This window comes from Camarhynchus parvulus, unplaced genomic scaffold (genome assembly GCF_901933205.1).
Source record: "Camarhynchus parvulus unplaced genomic scaffold, STF_HiC, whole genome shotgun sequence".
In the NCBI taxonomy this organism is placed as follows: domain Eukaryota; kingdom Metazoa; phylum Chordata; class Aves; order Passeriformes; family Thraupidae; genus Camarhynchus; species Camarhynchus parvulus.
This window is the reverse complement of record NW_022148655.1, coordinates 1,945-14,961: the sequence shown is the minus strand read 5'-3', so window position 1 is coordinate 14,961 and position 13,017 is coordinate 1,945. Positions and strand designations below refer to the sequence as shown.

Sequence of the window (13,017 nt, the reverse complement as noted above, 5' to 3'; positions counted from 1 at the left end):
GGTTAATCCCGGGTTAATCCCAGCTTGTTGGGTTATCCCTTCCTTGTACCTTTTTGTTCGTTTTTTTTGTTGGGTTAATCCCGGGTTAATCCCAGGTTAATCCTGGCTCTGTTTGGGTTAATCCCGGGTTAATCCTGGCTCTGTTTGGGTTAATCCCGGGTTAATCCCGGGTTATTCCCGGCTCTGTTTGGGTTAATCCAGGTCCAGATCTGGCTGTACTCTGTTTGTCCCTAATTCTTTTTTCTTTATTTTTTTTTTTTTTTTTAATCTCGTAATCTCGGTCAATCCCGGGTTATCTCGCTCTGTTTGGGTTAATCCCGGGTTAATCTCAGGTCAATCCTGGGTTAATCCCAGCTGTCTTTGGGTCGATCCGTTCTGTTTTTTCGGTTAATCTCAGGTTAATCCCGGGTTAATCCCGGCTCTGTTTGTGTTAATCCAGGTCCAGCAGTGCTCGGAGCTGTTAAGCCGGGCTCAGCGGCCGCTGCTGCTCGTGGGCAGTCAGGCCCTGCTGCCCCCAACGCCGGCTGAGGAGCTGCGGTGAGACAGCGGGGGGGACTGGGAGGGACTGGGATGGACTGGGATGGGATTGGGTTATACTGGGATGGACTGGGACGGACTGGGAGGGACTGGGGTGGACTGGGGCAAACTGGGACGGGATTGGGTTATACTGGGATGGATTGGGAGGGACTGGGTTATACTGGGAGGGACTGGGATAGGATTGGAATGGACTGGGAGGGACTGGGACAAACTGGGATGGGATTGGGTTACACTGGGATGGACTGGGAGGGACTGGGTTATACTGGGAGGGACTGGGATAGGATTGGAATGGACTGGGAGGGACTGGGACAGACTGGGATGGACTAGGGGGGACTGGGAGAGACTGGGACAGACTGGGAGGAACTGGGATGGACTGGGGTAAACTGGGATGGACTGGGAGGGGCTGGGATGGGATTGGCTTATACTGGGATGGACTAGGAGGGAACTGGGATGGACTGGGACAGACTGGGAGGAAACTGGGATGGGAGTGGATTATACAGGGAGGGACCGGGTTATACTGGGATGGACTGGGATAGGATTGGAATGGACTGGGACAAACTGGGAGGGAACTGGGATGGGACTGGGATGGAGTTGGGGGAACTGGGATGGACTGGGGGGGGACTGGGATGGAGTGGGACAAACTGGGAGGGAACTGGGAGGGACTGGGTAATACTGGCAGGGGATTGGGAGCCGGTTTGGGGTCAAACGGAGCCGGTTTGGGGTCAAATGGAGCCGGTTTGGGGCCAAACGGAGCCGGTTTGGGGCCAAACTGAGCCAGTTTGGGGTCAAACGGAGCGGTTTGGGGTAAATGGAGCGGTTTGGGGTCTGGATGGAGGGTTTGGGGTAAACGGGCGGTTTGGGGCCAAACTGGAGTTTGGGGTCAAACGGAGCGGTTTGGGGTCAAATGGAGCCGGTTTGGGGTCTGGATGGAGCCGGTTTGGGGCCAAACGGAGCCGGTTTGGGGTCAAATGGAGCCGGTTTGGGGTCAAATGGAGCCGGTTTGGGGTCTGATGGAGCCGGTTTGGGGTCAAACGGAGCCGGTTTGGGGTCAAATGGAGCCGGTTTGGGGCCAAACGGAGCCGGTTTGGGGCCAAACGGAGCCGGTTTGGGGTCAAATGGAGCCGGTTTGGGGTCAAATGGAGCCGGTTTGGGGTCTGGATGGAGCCGGTTTGGGGTCAAACGGAGCCGGTTTGGGGTCAAATGGAGCCAGATTGGGGTCAAACGGAGCCAGATTGGGGTCAAACGGAGCCGGTTTGGGGTCAAACGGAGCCGGTTTGGGGTCAAATGGAGCCGGTTTGTCCCCCCAGTCTGTCCCCACTGTCCCCTCCTGTGTCCCCAGCTCGGCCCTGCAGTCCCTGGGGGTCCCCTGCTACCTGGGGGGGGCGGCGCGGGGGCTGCTGCCCCCCGAGTGTCCCCTGGGGCTGCGGCAGAACCGGCGGGACGCGCTGCGCGACGCTGCCGACCTGGTGCTGCTGGCAGGTACGCGGGGACAGCGCGGGGACAGTGTGGGGACAGTGTGGGGACAGTGAGGGGACAGCGCAGGGACAGCGCGGGGACAGCGTGGGGACAGTGTGGGGACAGCGTGGGGACAGCGCGGGGACAGCGTGAGGGACAGCGCGGGGACAGCGCGGGGACAGTGTGGGGACAGCGCGGGGACAGCACGGGGACAGTGTGGGGACAGCGTGGGGATAGAGTGGGGACAGTGTGGGGACAGAGTGGGGACAGCGTGGGGACAGCTCGGGGACAGCGCGGGGACAGCGCGGGGACACTGCTGGGGACAGCGCGGGGACATGGCATGGGGACACCGCTGGGTGGGGACAGCATGGGGACACCATTGGGGACACTGCTGGGGACAGTGTGGGGACAGTGTGGGGACAGTGTGGGGACAGCGTGGGGACACCATTGGGGACACGGCTGGGGACACCATTGGGGACACTGCTGGGGACAGTGTGGGGACAGTGTGGGGACACCATGGGGACACGGCTGGGTGGGGACAGCATGGGGACACCATTGGGGACACCATTGGGGACAGTGTGGGGACACCATTGGGGACAGCGTGGGGACACCATTGGGGACAGTGTGGGGACACCATTGGGGACACGGCTGGGGACGCCATTGGGGACGCCCCCGATGTCCCCCGTCCCCTCGTGACCGCCCCGGTGTCCCCGGCAGGCACCGTCTGCGATTTCCGTCTGTCCTACGGGCGCCTCTTCGGCCGCGGCGCCGCCGTGGTGGCCGTGAACCGCGACCGCGAGCAGCTGCTGAGGAATTCGGACGTTTTCTGGAAACCGCGGCTGGCCGTGCAGGGTGAGGGACTCTGGGGACACAAATGGGGACACAAATGGGGACATTGGGGACACAAATGAACCGGTTTGGGGTTAAAATGAGGCAGTTTAGGGTTGGAATGAGGCAGTTTTGGGGTCAGAATGAGGCAATTTTGGGTCAACTGTGACCGGGAGCAGCTGCTGAGGAATTCGGACGTTTTGGAAACCCCGGCTGGCCGTGCAGGGGGAGGGACTCTGGGGACATTGGGGACACAAATGAATCGGTTTGGGGTCAGAATGAAGCTCTTTGAGGTCAGAATGAGGCGGTTTTGGGGTTAAAATGAGGCGGTTTTGGGTCAAACCGCAACCCGACGTCTTCAGGAAACCCCGGGTGGCCGTGCAGGGTGAGGGACTCTGGGGACATTGGGGACACAGATGAACCGGTTTGAGGTGGGACTGAACCGGTTTGGGGCGGAACTGAACCGGTTTGGGGTGGGACTGAGCCGGTATGGGGTCCGTTGGTACTTTTGCAGTGCCTGGTGACATTTGGTGTCCCTCAGGTGACCCCACGTCCCTGCTGGTGGCACTTTGGGGTCCCTGGGTGACACTTTGGGGTCCCTGGTGCCATTTTGGGGTCCCACAGGTGACCCCGCGTCCCTGCTGGTGGCACTTCGGGGTCCCTGGTGACACTTTGGGGTCCCTGGGTGACACTTTGGGGTCCCGCAGGTGACCCCACGTCCCTGCTGGTGGCACTCTGGGGTCCCTGGGTGCCACTTTGGTGCCACTTTGGGTGACACTGTGGTGTCCCACAGGTGACTCCGCGTCCCTGCTGGTGGCACTTTGGGGTCCCTGGTGGCACTTTGGGTGACACTGTGGGTGGCACTTTGGGTGACACTGTGGGTGGCACTTTGGGGTCCCTTGGTGACACGTTGGTGTCCCGCAGGTGACCCCGCGTCCCTGCTGGTGGCACTTTGGGGTCCCTGGTGGCACTCTGGGGTCCCTGGTGGCACTTTGGGTGACACTTTGGGGTCCCTGGTGACACTCTGGGGTCCCTGGTGACACTTTGGGTGACACGTTGGGGTCCCGCAGGTGACCCCGCGTCCCTGCTGGTGGCACTTTGGGGTCCCTGGTGGCACTTTGGGGTCCCTTGGTGACACGTTGGGGTCCCGCAGGTGACCCCGCGTCCCTGCTGGTGGCGCTGTCCCGGAGCCTCCCGGGCTTCTCGTGCCCGCGGCCGTGGCTGCAGCGGCTGCGGGAGGCGGAGGCGGAAAAGGAGCGGCTGAACCGGTGAGAGACGGACAGACGGACACGGGGGGGACAGGCGGACAGGGGGACAGGGATGGGGAATGGCTGAACCGGTGAGAGACGGACAGACGGACATGGGGGAGACAGGGGGACACGGGGGGGGGACAGACGGACACGGGGGGACAGGGGACACGGGGGGGACAGACAGACACGGTGGGGACAGGGGGACACGGGGGGGACAGACGGACACGGGTGGGACAGAGGGACACGGGGGGACAGAGGGACAGGGAGCGGCTGAACCGGTGAGAGACGGACAGACGGACACGGGGGGGACAGGGGGACAGGGACAGGGGGACAGGGATGGGGAATGGCTGAACCAGTGAGAGACGGACAGACGGACACGGGGGGGACAGACAGACACGGGGGGACAGACGGACACGGGGGGGACAGGGGGACACGGGGGGACAGACGGACACGGGTGGGACAGAGGGACACGGGGGGGACAGAGGGACAGGGAGCGGCTGAACCGGTGAGAGACGGACAGACGGACACGGGGGGGACAGGGGGACAGGGACAGGGGGACAGGGATGGGGAATGGCTGAACCAGTGAGAGACGGACAGACGGACACGGGGGGGGGGACAGACAGACACAGGAGGGGACAGACGGACACGGGGGGGACAGACGGACACGGGGGGGACAGGGGGACAGGGACAGGGACGGGGACACCAAGGTGGGGACCGGGACATTTGGGGGATCCCATTCCCGGTTTTGGGGCCGCCACAGCCCCTCCCCAACCGGCCCTGGGGGGTTGGGATTTTGGGGTTCATTCCCCTTTTTGGGGGGTCATTCCCATTTTTGGGGGATTTTTAGGTTCAGAACCCCCCAGTCTGTGATTTTTGGGTTCATCCCCCCCAGTTCAGGATTTTTGGGTTCATTCCCCCCCAGTCTGTGATTTTTGGGTTCATTCCCCCCCAGTTCAGGATTTTTGGGTTCATTTCCCCCCAGTTTGTCATTTTTGGGTTCATTCCCCCCCAGTTCAGGATTTTTGGGTTCATTCCCCCCCAGTTTGTCATTTTTGGGTTCATTCCCCCCCAGCTCAGGATTTTTGGGTTCATTCCCCCCAGTCTGTGATTTTTGGGTTCATTCCCCCCCAGTCTGTGATTTTTGGGTTCATCCCCCCCAGTCTGTGATTTGTGGGTTCATTCCCCCCCAGTTCAGGATTTTTGGGTTCATCCCCCCCAGTCTGTGATTTGTGGGTTCATTCCCCCCAGTCTGTGATTTTTGGGTTCATCCCCCCCAGTTCAGGATTTTTGGGTTCATTCCCCCCCAGTTCAGGATTTTTGGGTTCATTCCCCCCCAGTTTGGGATTTTTGGGTTCATTCCCCCCCAGTCTGTGATTTGTGGGTTCATTCCCCCCCAGCTCAGGATTTTTGGGTTCATTCCCCCCAGTTTGGGATTTTTGGGTTCATTCCCCCCCAGTCTGTGATTTTTGGGTTCATCCCCCCCAGTCTGTGATTTGTGGGTTCATTCCCCCCAGTTTGTGATTTTGGGTTCATTCCCCCCCAGTTCAGGATTTTTGGGTTCATTCCCCCCCAGTTTGGGATTTTTGGGTTCATTCCCCCCCAGTCTGTGATTTGTGGGTTCATTCCCCCCCAGTTCAGGATTTTTGGGTTCATTCCCCCCCAGCTCAGGATTTTTGGGTTCATTTTCCCCCAGTTCGGGATTTTTGGGTTCATTCCCCCCAGTCTGTGATTTGTGGGTTCATTCCCCCCAGTTTGTGATTTTTGGGTTCATTCCCCCCCAGTCTGTGATTTTTGGGTTCATTCCCCCAGTTTGTCATTTTGGGTTCATTCCCCCAGTCTGTGATTTGTGGGTTCATTCCCCCAGTTCAGGATTTTGGGTTCATTCCCCCAGTCTGTGATTTTTGGGTTCATTCCCCCCCAGTTCAGGATTTTTGGGTTCATTTCCCCCCAGTTTGTCATTTTTGGGTTCATTCCCCCCCAGCTCAGGATTTTTGGGTTCATTCCCCCCCAGCTCAGGATTTTTGGGTTCATTCCCCCCCAGTTTGTGATTTTTGGGTTCATTCCCCCCCAGCTCAGGATTTTTGGGTTCATTCCCCCCCAGTCTGTCATTTTTGGGTTCATTCCCCCAGTCTGTGATTTTTGGGTTCATCCCCCCAGTCTGTGATTTTTGGGTTCATTTCCCCCCAGTTCAGGATTTTTGGGTTCATTCCCCCCCAGTTCAGGATTTTTGGGTTCATCCCCCCAGTCTGTGATTTGTGGGTTCATTCCCCCCAGTTTGTCATTTTTGGGTTCATTCCCCCCCAGTCTGTGATTTTTGGGTTCATCCCCCCCAGTCTGTGATTTGTGGGTTCATTCCCCCCAGTCTGTGATTTTTGGGTTCATTCCCCCCCAGCTCAGGATTTTTGGGTTCATTCCCCCCCAGTTTGTCATTTTTGGGTTCATCCCCCCCAGTCTGTGATTTGTGGGTTCATTCCCCCCCAGTTTGTGATTTTTGGGTTCATTCCCCCCCAGTCTGTGATTTGTGGGTTCATTCCCGGTTTTCTGTGCTCGCCCCCCGTCCCTCGCAGGGCCAAGGCCGCGGTGCCCCCCCCGTGCCACCTGAACCCCCTGATGCTGCTGCAGGCCCTGGAGCGGCTCCTGCCCCCCCAGAGCCTCCTGGTGGCCGACGGCGGCGACTTCGTGGGGACGGCGGCGTACACGGTGCGGCCCCGGCAGCCCCGGGGGTGGATGGACCCGGGTAAGGGACACTGGGGACACTGGGGACATTGGGGACATTGGGGACACTGGGGACATTGGGGACACTGAGTGGACACTGGGGACACTGGGTACATTGGGGACACTGGGGACATTGAGGGACAGCGGCGTACACGGTGCGGCCCCGGCAGCCCCGGGGGTGGATGGACCCGGGTAAGGGACACTGGGGACACTGGGGACATTGGGGACATTGGGGACACTGGGGACATTGGGGACACTGGGGACACTGGGGACACTGGGGACACTGGGGACATTGGGGACACTGGGTACATTGGGGACACTGGGGACACATGGGGACATTGGGGACACTGGGGACACAGCGGTGTACACGGTGCGGCCCCGGCAGCCCCGGGGGTGGATGGACCCGGGTAAGGGACACTGGGGACATTGAGGGGACATTGGGGACACTGGGGACACTGGGGACATTGGGGACATTGGGGACACTGGGGCCACTGGGGACACTGGGGACATTGGGGACATTGGGGACACTGGGGACACTGGGGACATTGGGGACACTGGGTACATTGGGGACACTGGGGACACATGGGGACATTGGGGACATTGGGGACACTGGGTACATTGGGGACACTGGGGACACATGGGGACATTGGGGACATTGGGGACACTGGGGACACTGGGGACACTGGGGACACATGGGGACATTGGGGACACTGGGGACATTGGGGACACTGGGTACATTGGGGACACTGGGGACACATGGGGACATTGGGGACATTGGGGACACTGGGGACATTGGGGACACTGGGGACACTGGGGACATTGGGGACATTGGGGACATTGGGGACACTGAGTGGACACTGGGGACACTGGGTACATTGGGGACACTGGGGACATTGAGGGGACAGCGGCGTACACGGTGCGGCCCCGGCAGCCCCGGGGGTGGATGGACCCGGGTAAGGGACACTGGGGACACTGGGGACACTGGGGACATTGGGGACACTGGGGACACCCAGGGAACACTGGGGACACAGCCAGAGCACATGGGGACGCACAGGGACACGTGGGGACACGGCCAGGGTGGTGGCAGTGATTTCCCTGGTGTCCCCTCTGTCCCTGGTGGCACTGGTGTCCCATCATGTCCCCAATGTCCCTGCTTTGGTGGCACTGATGTCCCCAATGTCCCCTGTGTCCCCGGTGGTGTCCCTGGTGGTGTCCCCAATGTCCCCATTGTCCCTGGTGGTGTCCCTGATGTCCCCACTGTCCCCATTGTCCCCTCAGGTCCCTTTGGCACTGATGTCCCCAGTGTGTTCAGTGGTGGCACTGCTGTCCCCGGTGGTGTCCCTGATGTCCCCGCTGTCCCCATTGTCCCTGATGTCCCCACTGTCCCCATTGTCCCCTCAGGTCCCTTTGGCACTGATGTCCCCACTGTCCCCGCTGTCCCTGATGTCCCCGCTGTCCCTGATGTCCCCACTGTCCCTGGTGGTGTCCCTGATGTCCCCGCTGTCCCCATTGTCCCCTCAGGTCCCTTTGGCACTGATGTCCCCACTGTCCCCGCTGTCCCTGATGTCCCCACTGTCCCCCCTGTCCCCATTGTCCCTGCTGTCCCTGATGTCCCCACTGTCCCCATTGTCCCCTCAGGTCCCTTTGGCACTCTGGGCGTGGGCGGAGGATTCGCGCTCGGGGCCAAACTCTGCCGGCCGGAGGCTGAGGTGACACCTGGGGACAGCGGGGGGACATGGGGACGTGGGGGGATGGGGGAATGGAGGGGACATTGGGGGGGATGGGGACACCGGGGACAGCGGGGGGACATTGGGGGGGTACTGGGGACGTGGAGGGGATGGGGGAATGGGGGGGACATTGGGGGGACATTGGGGGGACATTGGGGGGGTACTGGGGACGTGGAGTGGGACATCGGGGACATTGGGGGGATGGGGGGGACATGGTGACATTGGGGACATTGGGGACATTGGGGGGGATGGGGACACTGGGGACAATGGGGGCACTGAGGAATTTGGGGACATTGGGGGGATGGGGGGGACATGGGGACATTGGGGACATTGGGGACATTGGGGGGATTGGGGACATTGGGGACATTGGGGGGTATGGGGACATTGGGGACATTGGGGGATTTGGGGACACTGGGGACATTGGGGGCACTGAGGAATTTGGGGACATTGGGGGCCAGGGGGACATTCTGGGGGGTAGGGACATTGGGGTATGGGGGCAGGGGGGACAGTGGGGGGGACATCGTGGGGACAAAGGGACATCAGGGACATTGGGGACACGGGAGGGGACATTGGGACATGGGGACATTGGGGCCATCGGGGTCAGGGGGGTGCAAAGGGGATGGGGACATCGAGGGGGACACTGGGGACATTGGAGGGGCCAGAGGGTCCCCAGGGCCACCCACGTGTGGCACTCGGTGACATTTGGGGACTGTCCCAGGCGTGGGTGACACTCGGTGACACTCGGGTGACACTCGGTGACACCGGGTGACATTTGGGGACCCTCCCAGGTGTGGGTCCTGTTCGGGGACGGCTCCCTGGGCTTCAGCCTGATGGAGTTCGACACCTTCGTGCGCCACAAGGTCACTGTCACCGTGTCTGTGTCATTGTCATTGTGTCATTGTCATTGTCACTGTGTCACTGTCACTGTCACCGTGTCACCATGTCACTATGTCACTGTCACTGTGTCATTGTCACCGTGTCTGTGTCATTGTGTCACTGTCACTGTGTCACTGTCACCGTGTCTGTGTCATTGTCACTGTCACTGTGTCACTGTCACCGTGTCTGTGTCATGTCATTGTCACTGTGTCATTGTCACTGTCACTGTGTCACTGTCACTGTCACTGTGTCACTGTCACCGTGTCACCATGTCACTGTCACTGTGTCACTGTCACCTGTGCTCTGCCTGTCACTGTCACTGTGTCACTCTGTGCCTTGTCCCCGCCAGGTGTCCCTGTTCCCTGTGTCACTCTGTCCCTCCTGTCCCTGTCCCCCTGTGTCCCTGTGTCCTCTGTCTGTGTCCCTGTGTCACTCTGTCCGTGTGTCCCTCTGTCCCTGTCCCTGTCCCTGTGTCACTCTGTCGCTCTGTCTGTCCCTGTCCCTGTGTCACTCTGTCCCTCTGTCCCTGTCCCCAGGTCCCTGTGTCACTCTGTCCCTGTGTCCGTGTCCGTGTGTCACTCTGCCCGTGTGTCACTCTGTCCCTCTGTCCCTGTCCCCAGGTCCCTGTGTCCTCTGTCACTCTGTCCCTCTGTCCCTGTCCCCAGGTCCCTGTGTCACTCTGTCCCTGTGTCCCTCTGTCCGTGTGTCACTCTGTCCCTCTGTCCCTGTCCCCAGGTCCCTGTGTCCGTTTGTCACTCTGTCCGTGTGTCACTCTGTCCCTCTGTCCCTGTCCCCAGGTCCCTGTGTCACTCTGTCCCTCTGTCCCTCTGTCCCTGTCCCCAGGTCCCTGTCCTCTGTCCGTGTGTCCTCTGTCCGTGTCCTCTTCCCTGTCCCCCCTGGCAACGCCGCACGCGCGGCTGGACCCAGATCAGCCGCGAGCAGCTCCCCCTGCTGGGCAGCGCCGTGGGCTGCGGCCTGGCCTACAGCGGTGAGTGACCACTGAGTGACCAACTGACCACTGAGTGACCACTGAGTGACCAACTGACCCATAACTGACCCACAGTGAGCACTGAGTGACCACTGACCCACATGACACTGAGTGACCTACACCTCCTCTGGAGTCCGCTGCAACTGACCACTGAGTGACCACTGAGTGACCACTGACCGTGAGCACAGCCCAAACTGGTACACACTGAGTGACCACTGAGTGACCAACTGACCCATAACTGACCCACAGTGAGCACTGAGTGACCACTGACCCACAGTGAGCACTGAGTGACTGACCCATAACCGGTACAGCAGCTCCCCCTGCTGGGCAGCGCCGTGGGCTGCGGCCTGGCCTACAGCGGTGAGTGACCACTGAGTGACCACTGAGTGACCACTGAGTGACCAACTGACCAACTGACCACTGAGTGACCACTGAGTGACCAACTGACCCATAACTGACCCACAGTGAGCACTGAGTGACCACTGACCACTGAGTGACCACTGAGTGACCACTGACCCACAGTGAGCCAACTGACCCATAACGTACAACTCCTGCTGAGTGCACTGTATGCGGCCACACCACTACCACTACCCTGGAGCGTGGGGCGGCCTCCGTAGGACTGTGCTGCCCTGGTGCCTGGTGCCCTCCCTCCCTGGTGACCATGGTGCCACTGTGACCAACTGACCAACTGACCCATAACTGACCCACAGTGAGCACTGAGTGACCAACTGACCACTGAGTGACCACTGACCTATAGTGACCTATAGTGACCACTGACCACTGAGTGCCACTCCCAGCAGTGACAGTGCCACCCCCATGGAGGTGACAATGCCATCTCCTGTCCCTGTGCCATCCCTGGTGACAGTGCCACCCCCTGGTGACAATGCCACCTCTAGCAGTGACAGTGCCACCCGTGTGTCCCCATGGTGACAGTGCCACCCCCATGGAGGTGACAGTGCCACCCCATGGAGGTGACAGTGCCACCCGTGTGTCCCCCTGGTGACAGTGCCACCCCCATGGAGGTGACAATGCCACCCGTGTGTCCCCAGATTACCACGGTGGGTGGCGGCGCTGTGGTGCGCCGCGGCTTGCCCTGGACAGCGGGGAAGTTCGGGGACAAATGGAGGGGACAGCATTGGGGACAGCGCAGGGGACACGGAGGCCAGGGTGGTGGCCGTGCTGAGGGCGGCGCAGGCCGAGTGTCACCGCGGCCACCCCGTCCTCGTCAACGCCCTCCTGGGGCCCAGCGACTTCCGCCAGGGCTCCGTGTCCGTCTGAGGGACACCGGGGGTCACCGGGGACACCAGAGTGTCACCAAATGTCACCGAGGGTCACCAAATGTCACCAGAGGGTCACCAAATGTCACCAAGTGTCACTGAGTGTCATTGAGCGTCATCAACCGTCATTGAGCGTCATCAACCGTCATAGAGGGTCACTGAGTGTCCCCAAGGGCCACCGAGGGTCACCGAGTGTCCCCAAGGGACACCAAGTGTCACCAAATGTCACCAAGGGACACCAAATCTCACTGAGCGCCATCAAGTGTCATTGAGCGTCATCCAGGGTCACCAAATGTCCCCAAGGGTCACCAGGTGTCCCCAAAGGTCATTGAGTGTCCCCAAGGGTCACCAGGTGTCCCCAAGGGTCATTGAGTGTCACCAAGGGTCACCAAATGTCACCAAAGCTCACTGAGTGTCATTGAGCGTCACCAACCGTCATTGAGGGTCATCGAGTGTCCCCAAGGGCCACCGAGGGTCCTCGAGTGTCCCCAAGGGTCACCGAGTGTCCCCAAGGGTCATCCTCAAGTGTCACCAGAGTGTGAGGGACACCAAGGGTCACCAAACCTCACTGAGTGTCATCGAGTGTCATTGAGCGTCATCCAGGGTCACCAGGTGTCCCCAAGGGGTCACCAATGGTCATTGAGTGTCACCAAGGGACATCGAGTGTCCCCAAGGGTCACCAACTGTCACTGAGTGGCCCCAAGGGTCACCAAATGTCCCCAAGGGTCACCAGGTGTCCCCAAAGGTCATTGAGTGTCACCAAGTGTCACCAAATGTCACCAAAGCTCACTGAGTGTCATTGAGCGTCACCAACCGTCATTGAGGGTCATCGAGTGTCCCCAAGGGTCACGGAGTGTCCCCAAGGGTCATCCTCAAGTGTCACCAGAGTGTGAGGGACACCAAGGGTCACCAAACCTCACTGAGTGTCATCGAGTGTCACTGAGCGTCATCAAGGGTCACCAGGTGTCCCCAAGGGGTCTCCAGGTGTCCCCAAGGGTCATTGAGTGTCACCAAGGGACATCAAGTGTCACCCAATGTCATCGAGTGTCCCCAAGGGTCACCAAATGTGACCAAGGGTCACCAGGTGTCCCCAAAGGTCATTGAGTGTCACCAAATGTCACCACAGCTGAGTGTCATTGAGCGTCACCAACCGTCATTGAGGGTCATCGAGTGTCCCCAAGGGCCACCAAGGGTCATCGAGTGTCCCCAAGGGCCACAGAGTGTCACCAGAGTGTGAGGGACACCAAGGGTCACCAAATGTCACCAAGGGTCACCAAACCTCACTGAGCGTCATCAAGGGTCACCAGGTGTCCCCAAGGGGTCTCCAAGGGTCACCAGAGTGTCACCAAGGGTCATCGAGTGTC

At 60.3% G+C, this 13,017-nt stretch overlaps 1 protein-coding gene across 1 annotated transcript in view; it reads left to right on the top strand.

Annotated features, from left to right (window-relative positions):
• The window catches only part of ILVBL (ilvB acetolactate synthase like), a 31,597-nt gene extending 19,868 nt beyond the window's left edge, over window positions 1-11,729 (top strand). Inside the window, exons 9-18 of the mRNA XM_030970740.1 lie at window positions 440-537; window positions 1,877-2,016; window positions 2,710-2,844; window positions 3,974-4,088; window positions 6,638-6,807; window positions 8,424-8,494; window positions 9,301-9,401; window positions 10,300-10,376; window positions 11,426-11,438; window positions 11,486-11,729. Coding sequence (XP_030826600.1) covers window positions 440-537; window positions 1,877-2,016; window positions 2,710-2,844; window positions 3,974-4,088; window positions 6,638-6,807; window positions 8,424-8,494; window positions 9,301-9,401; window positions 10,300-10,376; window positions 11,426-11,438; window positions 11,486-11,654 — 1,089 coding nt within the window. The 3' untranslated portion in view covers window positions 11,655-11,729. The remainder of the gene's footprint in view (window positions 1-439; window positions 538-1,876; window positions 2,017-2,709; window positions 2,845-3,973; window positions 4,089-6,637; window positions 6,808-8,423; window positions 8,495-9,300; window positions 9,402-10,299; window positions 10,377-11,425; window positions 11,439-11,485) is intronic.
• Window positions 11,730-13,017: the final 1,288 nt, after the last annotated feature.